At 52.8% G+C, this 20,566-nt stretch overlaps 1 protein-coding gene across 2 annotated transcripts in view; it reads left to right on the top strand.

Moving 5' to 3' along the window:
- PIK3R6 (phosphoinositide-3-kinase regulatory subunit 6) overlaps window positions 1-20,566 on the top strand; it is a 52,652-nt gene that overhangs the window by 30,129 nt on the left and 1,957 nt on the right. Inside the window, exons 9-18 of one of the 2 annotated variants that reach the window (XM_034989586.1) lie at window positions 1,185-1,350; window positions 2,012-2,098; window positions 3,125-3,392; window positions 3,712-3,790; window positions 4,495-4,617; window positions 7,290-7,400; window positions 13,186-13,273; window positions 13,553-13,623; window positions 14,114-14,204; window positions 15,027-15,142. In XM_034989586.1, the coding sequence (XP_034845477.1) occupies window positions 1,185-1,350; window positions 2,012-2,098; window positions 3,125-3,392; window positions 3,712-3,790; window positions 4,495-4,617; window positions 7,290-7,400; window positions 13,186-13,273; window positions 13,553-13,623; window positions 14,114-14,204; window positions 15,027-15,142 (1,200 nt within the window). Of the gene's footprint in view, window positions 1-1,184; window positions 1,351-2,011; window positions 2,099-2,968; window positions 3,393-3,711; window positions 3,791-4,494; window positions 4,618-7,289; window positions 7,401-13,185; window positions 13,274-13,552; window positions 13,624-14,113; window positions 14,205-15,026; window positions 15,143-20,566 lie in introns of both variants that reach the window. The other variant, XM_034989585.1, reaches the window with a different exon arrangement.

The raw sequence follows: 20,566 nt of genomic DNA, 5'->3' as shown, positions 1-20,566 counted from the left end.
TCCCTTTCTTTTTTTTTTTTAAAGATTTTATTTATTTGAGAGAGAGAATGAGATAGAGAGAGAGCATGAGAGGGGGGAGGGTCAGAGGGAGAAGCAGACTCCCTGCTGAGCAGGGAGCCCGATGCGGGACTTGATCCCAGGACTCCAGGATCATGACCTGAGCCGAAGGCAGTCGCTTAACCAACTGAGCCACCCAGGCGCCCCCTAACTTCCCTTTCTAAAAAGAGAAGGCAGCAGGGGCGCCTGGGTGGTGCAGTTAATTAAGATCTGACCCTTGGTTTTAGGTCGAGTCGTGAGCTCAGGGTTGTGAGCTCGAGCCCCACAACGCCCTAAGGCAAGCCCCTAGCTGGAGCCCCATGTGCGGCTCAGTGCAGAGTCTGCTTAAGATTTTCACTGCCCCTCCCCCTGGCGCTCATGCATGCGCTCTCGCTCTAAAATAAATAATACATCTTGGGGCTCCTGGGTGGCGCAGTCGGTTAAGCATCTGCCTTCGGCTCAGGTCATGATCCCAGGGTCCTGGGATCAAGTCCCGCTGAGCAGGGAGCCTACTTCTCCCTCTGCCTGCCTCTCCCTCTGCTTGTGCTCTCTCTCTCTGTCTCAAATAAAAATAAAATCTTAAAAAAAAAACCACATAAAATAAAATAAATAATAAATCTTTAAAAAGAGAGAGAAGGGAAGCTCCAAGCTCTAAAGCTTGGCAGGCCAGAGTACCTGGCTAGAATTTAATAATCGTGCCTTGTGATCGTTATAGTCACCTTAGTTATTGTCTGTTACCTCTGCCTTTTTATAGAGAGTAGCAACATAAATTGCCCCTCTGAAATCATTCTGAACACAAAAAGGTGAGCTGATTGAAAGAAAAATTGCAAGTAAATCAAGATAGCGTAGGAATGACAGAAGTCTAGGCAACTGTTTCTCGAGCACCTGCTGTGTCGGAAGATGTTCTAGGGGCATCGGGTGCACTGCAAACAGAGGCCTGCCTTCCCGGAGTTTGCACCCAGGTGGGGGCAGCACATTGATCCCAGGACGGCGATCCCTGCCCCGCTCTGGGGTCCAGCCCTTGCAGGGAGCCACAGTGGGAGGGACAGAGGGGACCCGCAGGTGCAAGCAGCTTCGGGCAACGTCGGAGCTGGGGGGGGGGTGCTGGGCCGGGACCCAGGCTCTGGCGCTCACCGCCCCCCCGGCAGGCCAGCCCTCGCCACGCCCTGGAGCGCTATTTCCACGCCGTGGTGGCAGCCGTGGAGCAGATGGCCGGCGAACCCAACCCCAGCCGGGAGGTACACCTGGAGAGGCTAGAGGAGATTTACTGCTCGCTGCTGGGGCCGGCGGCGGCCGCCAGGGGGAGCTGCTGCGGTAAGCGGGCGGGGGCAGCGAGGCCCGGCGAGGGCCTGCAGGGGGCGCCAGAGAGCAGCGCTGCACCTGCCGCGCGCGGGGAGGGAGCCTGGGGACTGAGGGCCGCCAGGAACTTGGAAGGGGGGGGAAGCGGCTAAGAAGGCGGGTGATTTGGTCACAGTGACAGCTGTCACCTGCGGGGCACCGCCTGTCCCCCAGCTGCTGTTCCATGTTGCATGGATTAATCCTCAGAGCAAACTTCTGAGATAGAAATTATGCCCCTCGTTTTATAGACGAGAAGCCTGAGTTAGAAAGAGGCTGAAAAATCTTGCCCAACATCACCCGGCTACTAAGAATCAGACCCAGGCTGTGTTATAGAAACACGGCAGCAAGAAAGGTGACCTGGCCTGGCTGCGCTTCTGGCTCGGGGTTAGCGGGAAGGGACCAACCACGGGAGGAAAGGTCCCAAAGGACACTAGGAAGTTTGCAGGAAACAGGGGGCCGCTAAACAGCCTCGGGCAGGGAGGGGACAGGTGGCTGTTGGGCCCTGGGTGAGCCGATGGGACAGAGAGGAAGCCTGGGCTGGACCATATGGGAGAGAGGGTCTCTGCACCCTCTCTGGGCCCTATAGGAACTGGAGGGGGGAGGGCAGAGAATGCCACAGCCCTCCTCCTGCCTTCAGGTGACCGCCTGCAGGACCCGCAGCCAAGCATCCCTCTGCCCAGCCCTCACATCACCTTCCACCTGTGGACCGATGAGGAGCAGCTCTGTAAGTGCCTTGCATCTTCTCCGTGGAGAGCTGGCTGGAAATAGGTGTGTGTGTGTGTGTGTGTGTGCGTGGGTGCGTGCTCCTTGTTCCCTGAGTCGTTCTGCACATCCAGGAGGACCCATTTTCTCTATGTCAGAATAGCTCACGTGCCTGGGAATTGCCACATGCCATGTTGATGCTAATAGGCAATGAATGTCCCCAGGGAGGAGGCAGTCACCAAAAACAGTTCCAGTTCCAGCAGCTGGAGAGACCCGCCTGCCTGACACTTCTATCCACCTGTGTTCCCATGTGGCTGTCCCCAGCCCTTCTCAAGGCAGGCGGGTGGGGGGCAGACAGGGGTGTGGATTATGGTGGGAAGTGCTGGGCTAGTGAACTGGGTCCAAGTCCTGGCACTTCCTTTCCTATGCTGGGTCACCCTACACTGACTCAGTTTTCTCATGGGTAATAAAATGAAAGCAGATTAGAAAAGCCTGGAAGTCTTTCCTGGAGCAGGTGCAGTCTGTTTATTGTCCCGGGGGAAGCTACAGACAGTGGGAGGATGCGAGGAAGCCGATGAGTGGATATGATAAAGAGGACTCCAGGGTCAGCTAAGTGGGAGGTACTGAGTGAAGCTGACTTCTTTACTGCAGGACTTCTCAGAGCCTTTAATATGTTTACTAATGGAACTCAACAAGAGGTGGCAGGAATATGCGGGGTTCTCCGTCTTTGTTAGCCACAGAACCTTTATTCCTTTGTGGGGCATCTTGTGGGGCTTCTATCTGGCTGAACGGTGTTTGAGAAACACAGAACCACAGGCCTTGCTGGGGTGAGACCCTGCCGGCCTCACGTAACTTCTCCGCCCTGACGGTCCCCTTGTTCTCGGCATCCCAGGGAAGGAACTGGTACTCTTCCTGCGCCCGCGATCCCAGTTGCGCCTCAGTGCCGACTTGGAGGCCTTGGATCTGCAGGGCCTCTGGCCGGACCGGGAGCTGGCCCGGGCATCCATTCTGTCCACTGACAGTGGCATTGAGCGGGACCTCCCCGCAGGGGCCGACGAGCTGCCTGTCCCCGGCAGCCCTGAGATGGAGCGCGCCGGGCTGCAGCGCAAAGGAGGCATTAGGAAGCGGGTGTGGCCCCCCGACATCTTGATGCCTGCGTGCTGGGACGGGCCCCAGGGGCTGCACCGCAGGACGGGCATGCCCAGTGGGGATGGGGAGCTACTGCCCGGTGTCTCCCGGATCCACACGGCCAGGGTGCTGGTGCTGGGGGACGACAGGATGCTGGGGCGCCTGGCCCAGGCCTACCACAGCCTCAGGTAGGGCCCCGTGGCGGGGGGGCGGGGGGGAGGGCAACTGGAGGCGGGGGTGGTGCTGGCCGGGGCACAGGCGGGCCCATATGCAGCAGGGGTGCGGTCACCAGCTCGGCACTTTGCAGTGAGCTCCGTAAGCCCCGCCACCGCCCCTCGAGACAGACATTACTGTACCCATTCTGTAGATGGGAACACAGAGGCTCAGAGAGATTGAGCATGTCGCCCCAAGTCAAGAGATACTAAATACCAGAACCGGGATGTGGAACTGTTGGGAACCACAACACCTGCCTTTACGTAAACCCTGTGGTCTGCTGCCCCTTTCCAGGAAACGAGAGACCCAGAAGTTTTGCCTCACCCCCAGACTCAGCCTGCAGCTCTACTACATCCCCGTGCTGGCGCCCGAGGTGGCTGGGCAGGGCAGGGGAGGGAGGGGAGGGAGGGGAGGGACGTGGGGGAAGGAGTAGGGGGGCTGTTCCCAGCAGGGGTCTGGCTTAGGGGCTGGGCAGCCGCATCCCTGGCTCCAGGGACTAGGATCGTCCTTCCTTAGGCTGCGGGGCCGGGGGAGCCCGTCTAGATCAGGTCTGTGTTCCAGAAGCCCCAGATGCGGGCCCTGGAGGCTGAACGTCCCCTCACGGGGGCAGCCTGCCCATGGCTGAATTTTGTTTGGCTTTTCTAATGGAATTCATTGCAAGCTTCTCCTCAAACAGGGGCTCGCACACACAGCACGCTTCCTGGGGTCACATAAAAGGAAATTTCAGACAGTGGGAGCCCATTGATCTATTGGGGGGTGGGGGACAACCTTACGCTTGCAGCTTTGCATTTCTGCTGTCCCACTCTGCTTGCTTTTCCGGGAGCAGTAAATTCAAAGCAGTCCTTGTCTCTCCACTTCCAAGGCTCATGGTCATTTTTCAACGTCCCTGGCAAGCGGCCCTCAGTCAAGGGTATCCCAGCTTCACCGGAGGCGTAAAACCTAATGGTCTTCACATGGCAGAGAAACTGAGGCCCCAAGAGGTTCAGTGTTTGGCCAGTTTGCCTAGGGGAACCTCTGGCCAGGAAGAAAGTGCCAGAGACCGGGCCTGATGGGTCCACCCTGTCCCCCTGTCCCCAGGAGCCGCCGTCATGCAGACATTCGGAGCTCAGAGAGCTGGCCACGTTCCTGGGCCGCGCAGACCCGTGGTACCAGAACACCGTCAACACACTATGCCCGGCCATCCACAAGCTGGCAGAGATGGTAGGGGGCCCGCGAGGGTAGGGGGGAGGTGGGAGGGGCCCGTTTTCAGATACCACCCTTGGCTCTCGACCTCAAGAGTCAGCCCCAGGGCCCGCTGGGGTGGGATGAGGCTGGAAGGGAGCACAAGGGAGGAGCCCTAACCAGCTCGTGGTGGAAATTCACTCAGAACTCTTAACAGGCACCTGCTTTGGGGGCGGGGGGACACTGGGGACAATGTGAAGCAGAACCTTCTTCCCTAAGGGTGTAGGCCCGTTTCTGCCTTCTCTTCTGAGGTTCCTGGGATGGTTTCTCTGTGATTGTAAGAGCCCATGCCTCCTGGGCGCTCACACGGGCCAGGCACTCAGCAGCCCTACCAAGTAGGCACTCTTGCTGGCGGATGCTAATGTTGCCATGTCCCCATTTTACAGATCAAGCCGCGGGGATGCAAATAAGTTAGGTAACTTAGTCCAGAGTTGCAAAATGAGAGGTCGAGTCCCACTTGGAATCAGACAGCTTGATTCCAGAGCATATCCTCTTGACCACAAAACCAGGCTGCTACCCCCCAACTCTCCTGGGTGGTAGGGAGGGAGTTCCCATCTTTCCCTGACTTGAAAAGGACTTTATCTATTAAGAGAATCTTTTTTTATATCTTTCCAGTAAACTCTACCCCCAACGTGGGGCTCGAACTCGCAACCCTGAGATGGAGAGCCTCATGCCCCACCAACTGAGCCAGCCAGGCAGGCACCCCTCATATTAAGAGAATCTTAACCTTTTTGGTGTTGCAGACTTTTCTTCCCCATTTTGTTTACTTGCCTATCAATCTTGTCAGTAGGGTTTTATGACTTACAGAAGTTCGATATTTTTATGCATTTTACTTTTATCCTTTGTGATACCTGCCGTTGGCATCCTGCATTGACAGGTCTTCTCCACTGATTACGTTATATCCAGGATTAAATTAATATTCACTGATCATTTACTGTAACTTTTCAGGTCTCGGTTTTTCCATTTAAATAACCTGCCTGTAATCGATTTCAGGGTTGAGTGTGAAGCATGCAAATTGTTTTTTTCCAAATGGCTAGCCAGTTGTCCTAAAGCTATTTATTGCACGAACCATCTTGCCCCGTCAGTCTGAAATGCACATTTTATCATCCACTAAATTTTTACAGATGCTTGAGTTTATTCCGGGACACTTAACTCTTTCTCGTTAATCCATTCATTACCGGCCACGTTAGCATTTTTTAATTTAATAGTTGGCAGGGTAAGCCTACCCCATTACTCTCCTTCTTGAAAACCTTTCAGACTATGTTTGTTCATGTCTGTTTCCAGATAAATATTAGAAATTTGGTCAAGTTTTTTTTTTTTTTAATCCTTCCACCTCCCTTGGGATTTCAATTGAAATTTGGAAGAGAATCAGCCTATTTTAGGGTGTTACACAGCCCCCTCTGGGAGCATGGTGTTTATCTTCATGTAGGAAAGTCTTGTGTGTGTCCCTCAGAATAGCCTTACACTGTTAATCACAGCGCTTTTACCCATTTCTGGTTAAATTTCCTCCTTATGTTTCCTAGTTTTTTTCTTGCCATTGTGGATGGTGTCTCTCTCCCCCCCATATATCTGGGTGGCTGGTACTCCTACATAAAACGAGCCTCTTGATTTTAGGTACCTGATTTCTAACTTGACACTCGACTTGATTAGGGTGGTTTCTTGTACATTCTAATAGAGGCACGGGGGGAGGCCTGTTTCCTGAATTACTGCTTACCCGAAAAATGTCTTTGCGTATGCACAGGAGACTGTTTAGCTGGGTATTGAAATACTTTTTTGCTCAAAACTTGGAGGCTGTTAGAGGAGGAACGTCTTATTTGTCCTCTTCTACGGTAGCTTTTATTCCCATGCTGGTACACATGCAGGACTTAGGGTCCTCCCTGTTCTCCTTGCCCTCATAATTAACAATTTGTACGGCCCCAATGCTTCCTCCAAAAGTGGTTTCCACAGGAAGAGACTGGAAACAGTGTGAGCAAGGACAGCCTTGTTAGAGTACGTTCACCATTCCTCCATGTGGCCTTTCTGAAGGGAGCAATATTTCGATAGGCCAGACAGGAGAGTCAGAAGAGATGTTATAGGATTGGGTATGAGTTGGATGAGATAAACTCTAGCTGCTTTCCAATTCTGGTACTATGTGAGCATTCAATTTATCTAAAAGAAAAAAAAACTATGGTTCTGCTTTATAATCATATGAGGAAGGCCTGTAGGACATGGCACTAGTGTTTTCCCGATAACCTACAAATGTAAATTAATCTGTGATATACTTAAACACCCCAAGAGCTGAAGGAAACAGCAGATCCCTGCACTTCTCATGCCCTAGGTCACTTGGCCAGTGAGTGGCTGGGACCCAGCCCAGACTCTGTGATCACTGGCTATATTCCCAAGCATCTTGTCCACACCCAAGGCACCCAGCTCAGTGCCTTCCACCTAGAGGCACCCCATGTGTCTTTGTGCAAGTGGAATGAATCAGAGGCCCTGGGGACCTGGGGGTGGAAATCGGGTGGGAGGAAAGGCCTAGAGTGTGTTGAGGGACCAGCTGGGTTAGTGCCTCATGGAAGGTATGTGGGAGCGTTGGAGTTTCTCTGTTACCAAAATAGCACCCCCCACAGTCACATGGAGGGCGGTGGCTGAAGACCTTCTCTGCCCCTTCACAGCCCCCTTCCCTGGACACATCCCGGACTGTGGACCCCTTCATCCTGGATGTCATCACCTACTACGTTCGCATGGGCACCCAACCCATCTACTTCCAGATCTATACTGTCAAGGTAGGTATCCCCCGCCCTGGGACTTCACGGGTAGTGTACCAGCCTGCAGGACCCCAGGACCCCACCCCCTAAACACCCTAGCCCTGGGGAAATGCAGGTTACTAGGGTACAAATCACAGACTCACTGGACTTGGTTGTTAACTGTATCCTCCTAATCTTTGGATGCATCGGATAATTCTCAGCTTCAAAGACCTCCACTGCAAGCAGAAACAGAATTTGTTCATGTGGAGGGATGCCTCAGGCTTTGACCCTGTAGAGGACGGGGGACAGGCAGCTGTGAAAATTATCACCAGGAATGGCTTTACCTCAGAATTCCTAGATGCTCACTTTCTAGTCTCTGATCACAAACTCCCATCCCTGCAAGACCCTCTCACCTTCTCCTCCAGGACCTGCCTCCTTAGAGAGATGGGCAGGTCCTTCTACTTTCTCATGTCCATTGGCCCCTTGCTGTGGTTTCCTTTCCCAACCCCGGCCTCCCTGCCCTGCTGTCTCCCGAGCCCAGAGCAGTGCTGCAGTGTGCCTTACCTTTCACTAAGCTCGGGTTCCTGAGCACCATCTGGAAAACATTCCGAAGCCCTCTGGCTGGACACAGACACTTCCGTGGTGTCCAGCCTCAGCTGGGCCTACACCGCCTTCTTGGCAAGCTCCCCCTTCCCTGCTTTTCTCCTGTCCTTCACTTTCAGCAAGTGACTTTGTCATCCACACCTCTGGGGAAAATGGAGACCATTAGGTGTCCCCACGCATGCTGTCCACACCTATCGATGCATCCACACCTTCGCGTGCGCCTCTCCAGTGGACGCGGAGCACCTCCAGCTCCAGCAAAACCCTGTTATCCGTGCCCTTCTTGTCCTCACCCACCTCCTCCTGGACCTCCCCCTCAGCCAGCCCCTCTCCTGGGCCCTCCCCTCCCCCATGCTGTCCTTGTCACCGAAAATGCACAGAACAGCCTCTGGAGCCTGCAAGGTTTCCATTCATTTTCCTGCTAAGCATGTTGCCTAGTGACAGGGCCTGGGAGGGAGAGCCCGAGAGTCAGACTCTTCCCAGACTTTGTCTCAACCTTATCTCCCACCTTGTTTTCAAGCTCCCAGGCTCAAAAGGTGGCAGGGAAGTCGGGTTTTTAAACCCTCTAGTTCCCAAGACTATCCAGTTCTTGTAGGCTGATCTGGTCAGAAAGGAGCTCTCTTGGAGGAGAAGTGTTTCTGCCCTCTGTGCTAAGTTCCACCAGCGTCTGCTGACAGTTGGCACTTTCTTACCGTCCCTCACTGACACACACCTGCATCCCCGCCCCCTGATGCATCAACCTCCGTAGGCTTGGCGTCTGAGCACGGGTCTCCAGTGGGCAGGCCTCCCAGTCCCCACCGGGTGGAAGGATGCTCACTGCCCTCCACTCCTCTTGGACTGTTCACCTGCAAAATGCCCCTCCTGGCTCCCATTTTGTGTCGGGGAAGACTCTTGGAGTTGCAAGTAACAGACATCTTAAAAATCGGTGTCAGGAAAAGAGTTCTCTTGGCTCACCTCGCTGGCAAGGGCAGAGTTGACGTGGTTTTGGAAAAGTTGGGTCTGGGGCTTTAAACAGGGTGATCAGTACAGCATCTGCCTTGCTTCGTCTCCCGTCCTGGTGACAAGATAACCTGCAGCAGTCCTGGGCCAGCATTTTTTTCAAGCTCAGCAACCCCAGTTGGGGAGAGAGTGTCCCTTTTCCAACGGGATCGAGGCCAATGCTCATCAGTACGCCGATCACTATGACCCAGGAGATGGGCCACACGTCCGTCCGCCCTGAAGCCAGGGCTGTGGGGTTAGATGGCCCGACCACCATCTCCGTCTCTTTCTGTCTCGCTCTGTCCTCCAACCAGGCAGTCTGGCACTTCTGACACCATTCTTGCCAGTGACCTCCAATCGCCAGGCCCAAAGGATGCTTCCTGTCCTCTCTTTTGGGCCCTCTTCTGCATTCGACATCCCGGGCCACGATACTTTTTTCCCTTTGTCTGTACAATTAAATGTGTGATATCCATGTGTGTGTCACCAGCAAAAATCAAGGCCCGCATTTCCCCTTCTTGAAGTCCGCCCCTCGCCTGACTTCTGGAACCTTCTCTCCTGCTACTCGTCCTCTGTGACCTTCAGAGAGGCTTCTTTGCCCAGCAGCCCCTTCATTCTCTCTTTGCTTTCCATACACACCCTGATGCTCCCACCTCCAAGGCTTTGCTCACGCTGTGCCCCATCCTGGACTTCCCTTCCTGACCCCGCCTCACCTCCCCTGCCTCCTCGCCCGTCCTCACCTCTCTGTTCCTCTTGCCCCCGCAAGCAGGCTCAGGTGCTTCTCCTCTGTGTCCACAGTGCTGTGGACACAGCCCTTGCTTTTCCCTACACCTCTGTTGCATCCCTGCTCTGTGCATCACTTCCCACCCAAACTGTGAGTCCCTGGAGAGATGGTTCTGCACTTTGAATCCGAATTCTTTTTAAGATTTTATTTTTAAGGAATCTCTACACCCAACATGGGGCTCGAACCCACAACTTGGAGATCAAGAGTCGTGTGCTCTACCTACTTGAGCCAGCCAGGCGCCCCCTGTATCTGAGTTTTGAGTCTCCTGCCATTAACACAATAAATAGTGTGCGTGCATGGATGCGTGTGTGTGTGTGTGTGTGCGTGCAGGCAGTGAATCCGTGTGGCACTGGCAGGCCGTCAGGGTGCAGCAGGTGTGGAATCAGGGGCCATGTGGGGTGGTAGAGAGTCCACAGCCTGGCTGGTCCCTCCACTTGCTAGCTCTGTAGTCATGGGCACCTGCAAAAGAGGTATGATGATCTTCACCTGCCTTAGGGGTTTCATGAGGTTTCCAGTATGGTAAAGACATGGGGGGGGGGATGCAGGGCAAGGAGGTAGGCATACAGATGATTCCAGAGCAATTCCAGAGCAGTGGCTGGGATGCTGAATGACAGCACAGCTTTGCCGCTTGTGACCTGGGGCAAGTCAGCGCACATCTCCAAGCCTTAGTGTCCAGGGTCCTAATGGAGGCTAATGAGACCCATCCCCTGGTGCTGCTGGGGGGTTAAATGAGGTCACGTAGGTCAAGGGCCTTTCTCAGAACGTCTAGTGCAGAGTAAGGTCCCAACAAAAGGGACTCTTGAGCCTCCTCCTGCACCAGGTCTCATTCATCCAAAGATCCGGCCCGCATTCCCCCAGCAAACGTCTGCAACAGAGCTGGACGTCGGCACGTGTCCCGGGCTTCCGTTAGGATCTCCCTGCTAGTGCAAGTCTAATGACTATTTCTGTGAGTCCCCATTCTGTGTTCTTTTTTTTTATTATGTTATGTTAGTCACCATACATTATATCATTCGTTTTTGATGTAGTGTTCCATGATTCATTGTTTGCGTATAACACCCAGTGCTCATTGCAGTACATGCCTTCCTTAATACCCATCACCAGGCTAACCCATCCCCCCACCCCCCTCCCCTCTAGAAGCCTCAGTTTGTTTCCCGTAGTCCATAGTCTTTCATGGTTCTTCTCCCACTCTGATTTCCCCCCCTTCATTTTTCCGTTCCTTCTCCTGATGCCCTCCATGCTATTCCTTATGTTCCACAAATAAGTGAAACCATATGGTAATTGACTTTCTCTGCTTGACTTATTTCACTTAGCATAATCCCCTCCAGTTCCATCCATGTTGATGTAAAAGTTGGGTATTCATCCTTTCTGATGGCTGAGTCATATTCCATTGTATATATGGACCACATCTTCTTTATCCATTCGTCTGTTGAAGGGCGTCTCAGCTCCTTCCAGAGTTTGGCTATTGCGGACATTGCTGCTATGAACTTTGGGGTGCATATGGCCCTTCTTTTCACTACATCTGTGTCTTGGGATAAATACCCAGGAGTGCAATTGCTGGGTCATAGGGTAGCTCTATTTTTAACTTCTTGAGGCATCTCCACACCGTTTCCAGAGTGGCTGTACCAACTTGCATTCCCATCAACAGTGTAGGAGGGTTCCGCTTTTTCCGCAACCTCTCCAACATTTGTTGTTTCTTGTCTTGTCAATTTTTGCCATTCTAACTGGTGTAAGGTGATATCTCAGTGTAGTTTTGATTTGAATTTCCCTGATGGCTAATGATGTTGAACATTTTTTCATGTGTCTGTTAGCCGCTGTATGTCTTCTTTGGAGAAGTGTCTGTTCATGTCTTCTGCCCATTTTTTTGACTTGATTATTTGTTTTCTGGGTGTTGAGTTTGAGAAGTTCTTTATAGATCTTGGATACCAGCCCTTTATCTGTAGTGTCTTTGCAAATATCTTCTCCCATTCCGTGGGTTGCCTCTTTGTTTTATTGATCGTTTCCTTTGCTGTGCAGAAGCTTTTTATCTCGATGAAGTCCCAAAAGTTCATTTTCACTTTTGTTTCCCTTGTCTTTGGAGATGTGTCTTGGAAGAAGTTGCTGTGGCCAATGTCAAAGAGGTTACTGCCTATGTTCTCCTCTGGGATTTTGATGCATTTCTGTCTCACATTGAGGTCTTTCATCCATTTAGAGTTTATCTTTGTGTATGGTGTAAGAGAATGGCCGAGTTTCATTCTTTTGCATGTGGCTGTCCAATTCCATGTTCAGAGGAAGGCCCTGCACCGCCCCATCCCCCAGAGATTTCTGGCAGCCGCCTCTGCCTTCCTGACTTCCCCTTCTGAATTCTCCTTCTTCCCCTGGCATCCCGAGATGGATCTTTATCACCTTCCCCCTTTCAGACCTAATTGAGGGATTTAGGCCCTTTCTTGGGTTTCCAGAAGACAAAATCAAACAACACAAAGTGGGACAATTGGGAGAAACCTCTCACGCAGGTAAAGGGAGTAAACATCTCAGCACCACAAATAAAAGGAAAGGTTAGGCATCCGTCCACGGTTAACGCCTTCAGCCGGAGGCCCCAGGAGCGCACCTGCCCCAGCACGGAGCTGGGTTTGCGGACAAGGGAGGAGCAGTGCACAGCGTGGGCAACCGCCGGGAGTGGTTCTGTGACTGGCATCTCGGGCGTTCTTAATTCAGAGTGATCGATCACTTTGATTCTGAGAGGCAGCAGTCCCCCTCACGTTTGCCTCGATGGGAGGGTAGGGGGATGCGGCCCGCACAGCGTTCCCGTTTTTTTCCCGTGTTTGCGACTGTGGCAGGGCCTGGTGTCAGTCTTGACCCATCAGGGTCACAGAGCGGCCTCCCCTAAGGATGCTGGCGTCTGTGAAGTCCTTGACGGTCAATGGGAGCACGAGGCCTCGCTGGGAGCGCCCGCCCAGCTCACGGACCACTCTCGGTAGCCTCTTTTCTTTCGGGATCCCCACTCTCAAAAATCCTGCGGCCACCTTTCCCCACTGCGCTGCCTGGCTCCCCTCAGAGGCCCCTCCAGCCCCACATTTCTGCCCCCCCACCCCCCCCACCCCTGAGCGGCTCAGCTCCCTCTAGCCCTTCCCTCCCAGCCCAGCTCACAGTGCAAGTCAGGAATGTGGTTCCCCTCACCGGACACAGCCCCACAACGTGAGAATTCTGTTCCCCGCTCCTGCCCTCCCCATTAGACCACACTGGTTACAGGTAGTTAGGGTTTCAAGACCAGCTTCTTCCCTGATTTATAAATATGTTATGTGGCTGGAGACACGTGGACCACAGGTGCAGGAAGTCACTGGATGCGGCTCAGAATCTAGCGCTAGCAGGATGATGGGGGACCCTCCGCCCTGCTTCCGGACACTATTCAACTATCTACACCCTCGGGTTCTGGGGGAGGAGGGTGAGCTGGCCTCCTCCAAACCTCCTCCCTGTCCCCCTTCCCTCCAGATCTTCAGGGACCTGAGCCAAGACCCCGCAGAGGACATTTTCCTCACCGAGCTGAAGGTGAAGATCCAAGACTCCAAATCCCCCAAAGGTGAGCATTTGTTTCCCCTTTCCCGGAGCTGGCTGACTCCGCTTGCCCCCGCCCAAGCCCTGTTTCCAGAAAGTCCTCCCAGCTCTCACCTTCGCTGAATACCAGGATGCCCTTGGCTCCTCCAAGCCTGCCTAGACTGGAACCCTCGAGGGGCTTCCTTCCATCCAGGGAGAGGTGCTGTCAAAATTCAGGAGCTTAGCTCGCCCTGGGTGAGGTGGGGAGCAAGACGGGACGGGTGGGAGCCTCCCACCCTCAGCCTCTTCTCCCCTTGCCCCTCAGATGGCTTTTCACCCAGGAGGAAGGGCGTGGCCGAGGGCCCAGGGGCCGAGCTGTCCATCTGCTACCAGAAGGTGCGTGGCCGTGGGCGTGGTCAGAGGAGGTTGGGGGGTGGGTACGGCAGGATGGAAGCAGGTGTCAGGGACGGGCAGGTGGGGAGCAGATCGAGCCAGAACCTTCAGCCTGTCCCCGGACTTCTCCCAGCCTCTGGAGAGTTTTGCAGGGATGGGTGCATTACAATTGGCCTTGCGTGCAGCCCAGGAGGCCCTCTGATTTAAGGAACAAGGGGCTGACCCATCGCTCAAAAATACCTTCCTCCCTGGCCAACCGGATGCTTGAACTGATGGCATCAGAGACACATTCCCTTGGGCCCGGGAGGCTGAACGTGGTCCCCGGGGCCAAGAGTGCTCTAGGCCTTTCTCCACCAGCCCCTTGTTGGACAGGAGCGACACAGACAAGAATCTCAGTCAGGCCAGGGGCGGGAAGCAGGACTGTTGACATGAGGATGCCCAGGAACAGGGCTCTTCTGAGGACCCCCATCTGTTCCTGCCTCCCCCTCCCCAGGCCCTGCTCAGCCACCGCGCCCAAGAGGTCTCCAGTTCCCTGCGGGCCACTGGGCTGGTCCTGAAGGCCCTTCCCGCCAGTGACACTGAGGGTGAGGAGTGGGGACAGCAGAGAGAGAGAGACAGAGAGAAGGCACGAGAAGCGGGGAGGACGGGGGAGAAGGAGAATGACAGTCGAGTGACAGTAGACGGGGAGAGCCAGGGGAGTCGGGCCTCCCACCTGTCCCTGGGATCCTAGAACGAGGCTGAGTCCCTACCAGTGCTGGGCCCAGGGCCGGGCGCTGGATACCTGGGTGAGGCGTGGTCCCCACCATCAGGGTGCTCACCAGCGGGGAACGCACCGTAGCCGTGGCCTCTGGCTGTGCCCTGTAGACCTGATGAGACAACAGCTAGAAGTCGGAGGCACCCCATGGAGGCAGGTGCATTTGCCCTCCTGCTTCTGCGTCGGGCCCGCAGAACTAGTTGTGTTGGGTCTGGAGATGTTGAATGTCGTTCCACAGGGCAGGTACTCTCCAGTTCGCAAAAGGCACCACTGGTCCAAATTATCTAATTCTGGCCAGTTGCCTAATTAGAGCTATACAGTAGATAATCAGATAGTCAGTCGATCTAATTACCTAACTACCTAAATCTAAAATGGGGATGAAAAAAGATACTGATTTATATGCATATCGTAAATTATACATATGAGCTCTCCCGTTAGCCTCCTGGTCTTCTGAAATGACAAAAAGTTTTGTAAGGTGGATTAACGTCACCGAACACCTTCATCAGAGGCGAGGCCATGTTCAACGTCAAACACGTCAACGCTTTGAATCCTGTGAGACAGGCATTATTACTGTTAGCAGCTTTTTACTGGAGAGGTAATGAAGCCAGAAAAATGACCCACCCAAGGTCATGTCCCACCTCCTTCCTCCCAGGTTCGGGGCCCACCCACGCCCCCCCATCTGCTGCTCCAGTCATAGACCTCAGGTGCCTGAATGTCAGCGTGATGGAGGTGGTCAAGTCCTCCAACTTGGCGGGCAGGTCCTTCTCTGTAAGTACTGGTTTGAATGGGATGCTCTGACAGGGCAGGTGGATGGGAGCCTGGGCTGGGGGTGTTCAGAGAAGGGGAAATGTCTTCTGAGCCTTTGCTGTCGAAGTGGGTCTTCCTATTGGAAAGAATCTGCTTTCCCCCCATCTGTGAGGTGCTGAGCGTAAGTAAGACACAGTGAGACTTAAGGCCTTGCCCTCCACCTGCTGGCCCTCCAAGGACCTAGAACATGCCCCCAAATAGAAACTGCGTGCACATTCTGGCTTCCCCAGCAGTCAGACTCCTACGCAACAAACCTTGGACCAAATTGAACCAGCTCTTTTAACCTCGCTGCCCTTTGCCCTTATCGATACTTATTGATTTGGATTCCCTTATTGATACAGACCTAGGACCTGCCCATATGCTCCCTATCTGATGGCCTCTCTGGACTTCACTTCCCTACTCAACCGGGCTGTGAATCCCATGATTATACCTGAACCCTATTCCAGATGCCCTCCACTCCCGCACACCACCGACCAGGCAGACACTCTCTTGGGATCAAGCCACCTACTCAGTCTGGCTCCAGTGGCTTCTTCTGGAATAAATTCTACATCCACGGGAGCAAACACCCGACCTCCCACCTCAACAGGACCCTTGGCATCACTCAACCCTCTTCTCTTGCTCCTCTTCTGGGCTCTTGTTCATCTATGTTAGTTCCTTTTCTCCAGCGTGGACCCTCTCTACCGCTCCTCCCTCGTAGCCTGGAAATGTGCTCGGGTCTTTTCCATCCTAGAAGGAAAATCTCTACCATGATCCGCTTACCTCTCTAGCTACCACTGTACTCCTTCTCTTCCTGGTCAGGGGTCTTGAGAGATACCCCCACAGGAGTTTCCAGTCCCTTGCCAAAGACTCTCCTCCCCACTGCCATCTGCATACAGCCCACCCCACCTTGGTAAAGCCACCTCTGTGCCACTAAGACCAAAGTTCACCTTCGAGTCCTTAATGTTTCTTTTTCTTCCCCTTTAAAAATGATGTTTGTTTTTTAAAAAGATTTTATTTATTCATCTGACAGAGACAACAAGCAGGGAGAGTGGGAGAGGGAGAAGCAGGCTCCCCGCAGAGCAGGGAACCCGATGTGGGGCTCGACCCCAGGACCCTGGGATCATGACCCGAGCTGAAGGCAGACGCCTAAGGACTGAGCCACCCAGGCGCCCCAATAATGTTTTAACCTATAAACAAAAGTTTAGTGATATGGGAGAAATGCAAAAAAATTTTTTTAAAAAGCACAAAGAGGTAAAACCACTTCGAGTCCCATTTTCTAGAGAGGATGACTGTTACTATTCCAAGGTGCAAACATCCAGCCTCTTTTTTGCATATCTGTACATAATAGATAGCTATAGACACATGGATGCTTACTTCCTTGTATGTCTCCTCAACTGGGAGCTCCTACCTGTTGGGGTTTTCTCTGTGGGAAAACTGGGTCGAAACCTTGACCTTCTAGAGAATTCTGTATCTGCCTTTGCCACGGGCCCCCGGGATATCATCAGCCCAGGACCATATTTGGAGTTAATTTCTAGGCTCAGAAATTCCCAGACCATGCAAACAGTGAACATGTATACCCCAGATCCCCCTAAGGGCAGACGTGGCTTGGAATTCCCAGGGGAGACTCGTTCTCCTCATCCCATAGCACAGCTGCTATTTTTCTAATCGAGTCTTTTGCTAAGAGCATGGCCTTCAAGGGTCCTTGAAGGCAATCTCAGTTTCCAATCCCTTGGGCCTGTCCCCTGGTCCCCATGGCTGTTGAAACCCAAGCCCCTTGATTCCTGACATCACCGAATGACCCTGGGACGACAAAGCATGTGACCCACACAACTTCAACTTTAGAATTTATGTGGCATTGTCTTCACTGCCCCATATATGATCGATTTTTTTTTAAAGATTTTATTTATTTATCTGAGACAGAGAGAATGAGAGAGACAGAGAGCACATGAGAGGGGGGAGGGTCAGAGGGAGAAGCAGGCTCCCTGCGGAGCAAGGAGCCCGATGCGGGACTCGATCCCGGGACTCCAGGATCATGACCTGAGCCAAAGGCAGTCGCTTAACCAACTGAGCCACCCAGGCGCCCTATATGATCGATTTTTAAATATCCTGTGATAACTAAAGAGGACATGTGTGTTTTCTGTCTACAGAATACAAACTAAGGTACTTAATTATTAGGTCAAACACATCATGCTACTCAAATCTGCCATGTAGAAATGTTGGTCTGCTTCATCTATCCAAAACAAGAAAGGTTTGTCCACATTCCCAGTATGGCTTTGATTTTGTCAGTTTGATCTCAGTTTGTTCAAACCTGAGTGTTCTAGTTTCTGATACTGCTGCTTTGGAATAGGATGCCTCCTTCTGCCCAGCCTTTGTATAAGACTGTTCCTTTCTCTCCCTTTCTAGAAGCTTCTGATGCTTCACTTCATAGAAGGTTCTGGAACATCACAAGCACATGCCTTGGTGGAATCTTTTTCATTCATTATTGTGGATCTTTAAAGGGCATTATCAATCTGGAGACTCCCATCTTTTGGCTCTAACATATTTCCTAATGTAGTTTTAAAAATTATTTCCTTCAGGGCGCCTGGGCGGCTCAGTCGGTTGGGTGACTGCCTTCGGCTCGGGTCATGATCCTGGAGTCCCTGGATCGAGTCCCGCATCGGGCTCCCTGCTCGCGGGGAGCCTGCTTCTCCCTCTGACCCTCCCCCCTCTCATGTGCTCTCTCTCTCATTCTCTCTCTGTCAAATAATAAATAAAATCTTAAAAAAAATAAAATAAAATAAAATTATTTCCTTCCTCTTCCCTCTTTTCCTCAAAGTTCTACATATCTGAATTGTGACTTTTTGGCCTCTTTCCCGGGGCTCTTTTTCCTAAACCCGTTCCTTAAATAGCTACTGTTCTCAACTTTCATCCACAGCTCACTTCTTTTCTCATTCCCTGGACTACCTAACCCACATACGTGGTTTGAGTCCGATGTGCTCAGGGCACCCAAATCTCTATCCCCGGCTCTGGTAGTCAAACCCCGAGTTTCTGACTCTGCATTCAACTCCGCGCGAACCAGACGTCCCACAACACCCCACACTCAAGACCTGCAAAACCAAAGCCAGTACTTTCGGATAGTTAAGAGCTCTCTAGAACCAGACTGAGACGGCCTGGGTTTCGGAGCTCAGCTCTGCCATTTACCAGCTGTGTGACTTCAGGCGAGTTAATCAAGCTGCCTGTGCCTCAGTCTCATCATCTGTAAATGGGGATGATAGTGATAGCACTGAATTGACCCAGTTGTTGTGGGGATGAAATGATGGTCACATGCAGAGCTCTCAGAAGAGTGTGTGGCCAAGTAAAAGCTATGCATGTGCTAACAGTGATTTTTAATTCATTCTCTCACCACTGTGGCTGACCTCTCACTTAATGGTATCATCATTACCCAGTCACCTCTGCCAGGATCCTGGGAGTCCCCTCAGATTCCTCCTCTTCCTCCCCTCCCTGTGCCCTGCTGCTTATCTCTCTCAACACTTCTCGAACCTCGCCCTTTCCCCCATCCCCCTCCTTCTGAGTCACCTAGGTTGACAAACCACCGCAATTTGCCCAGGACCGAGGACTGCTTCCCGGGGCATGGGACATTCTGTGCTAAAGCCTGGACGGTCCCAGGCAAATCAGGACGGGTTGGTCACCCTTGCTGCAGATCTTCACCATCCCCTTTTCCTGGACAAACGCTGTAGCCTCCTAGCTGGTCCCCCTCATGCCACTGCAATGCCCCTTAGGTCCACCCTCCACATCTCTGCCCGAGTGCTCTTTCTAAAACCCCTCTGTCATTTCCCATTCTCCATGGCAGAAGGGCAGAAAAACCCTCTAGTTTTGCATAGTGTGGCTCCCATCCCTCCCCTCCAACACCTCACCCCTAAATAGTGCACTATTTCTGGGACAGCCCATCCACTGTAGGAGAGCTCTGATTGGCTGAGAGGTCTCCACCCCCCCCCCCCAGCTGAAATCTGCCTTCCTATTGGACAGCTCTGTGTGCGAACCTCAAGCCCCAAGGTGGATCCCTTTCAACTGACCTCCATGGCTGCACTTACAGAGTGAAATCCCAGAGTCCTGTGGTCCCCCACGGGGCCAAAGCCAGGCAGGTCTGCATGTGTCCAGGCATGCAGGCCACAAAGGGGAAATGAAGGCATCTGTCTACACAGCAAGCACGTGGAAGGAGGCCTTTAGACTGCCTCTGGCTACGGGGAGGGCAGGGTCATGGGAGCCCAGATCCTGCTGGGAGTTACCTAGAGTGGCCTGATGCAGAGAAACAGCACTGTGTCTGGAGTCAGGGAGAAACATCCCACACCTACTACTGTGAAAGCTTTAGATCACAGTCAATACCTCCGGACCTTGGTCTTGTCCTCTGTGGGAACCTGGAGTTTCCCTCACCAGCGGGGGTGAGTTCAGGTGGGGCCCCCTAAGCTATCATAATGCATCTGGCTTTCCCCACTCCCCAGCCCGCATAGGACTCCAGCCTCCCTGCAGTCTCTCCAGGTACTTCTGGAAGGTCATGGACCACAACTGCCCACCATAGCTGAGGGCCCCAGGCCCCGATGCTGCCGTGGGTCCTGATGCACAACAGGGGAGAAGTCTCCTTTCCCTTTGTGTCACTCTCTGTCCCAGCAAGGCTTAAGGCTTTCTGCCTTTGCTCAAACCCACCTGTTCTGACTCATAGGAGTCTATAGATGGAGGGATGGCAGGAGGGGGCTTGGGCTAGGAGACAGATGGAGCAGCAAAAGAACCCACAGTGGAGTCCCCATCCCCTCTGACAACTGAAGCTGCTACTCATGCTTGGCTCCTTCTTGCACAACTATAATTAAGAAGAAGGAGAGTAACAACGGGTCAACAGAAATACAGGGCTTACCATGTCTCGGGCACGTGGTATATTCTCTCCCTTTTAATCTTCACAAAACAATCCTACAAGGTAATTGCTATTACTACCACGTTTTGGTTTTGTTTTCTCAGTAGGTGAGAAATAAAAGCACAGAGAGATTAAGAAATACGTCCAAGGTCACACAGCTAATAAGTGGCAGAGTTGAGACCAGAACTCAGGCAGTCTGTCTGTAGGGCGCCTGGGTGGCTCAGTTGGTTAAGCATCCGACTCTTGATTTCAGCTCAGGTCATGATCTCAGGGTCATGATCTCAGGGTTGTGGGATCGAACCCCCCGCATCAGGCTCCACACTCAGTGGGGAGTCTGCTTGAGATTCTCTCCCTCTGGCCCTCCCCCTCTTCTCTCTCTCTCTCTCAAATAAATAAATAAATCTTTAAAAAAAAAAAATTCCTTGCCTGGGCTCGACTCCAGACCACTTAAATCAGAATCTCTAATTTTATATCTTGGAAAGGTGATGCTCATGAGCAGCCAGGACTTGCGAATTCTTGAATGA

The sequence above is a fragment of the Mirounga leonina genome, unplaced genomic scaffold (assembly GCF_011800145.1).
Source record: "Mirounga leonina isolate KUSES-001 unplaced genomic scaffold, KU_Mleo_1.0 Mir_488, whole genome shotgun sequence".
Taxonomy (NCBI): domain Eukaryota; kingdom Metazoa; phylum Chordata; class Mammalia; order Carnivora; family Phocidae; genus Mirounga; species Mirounga leonina.
This window is presented reverse-complemented; position numbering and strand designations above follow the sequence as displayed.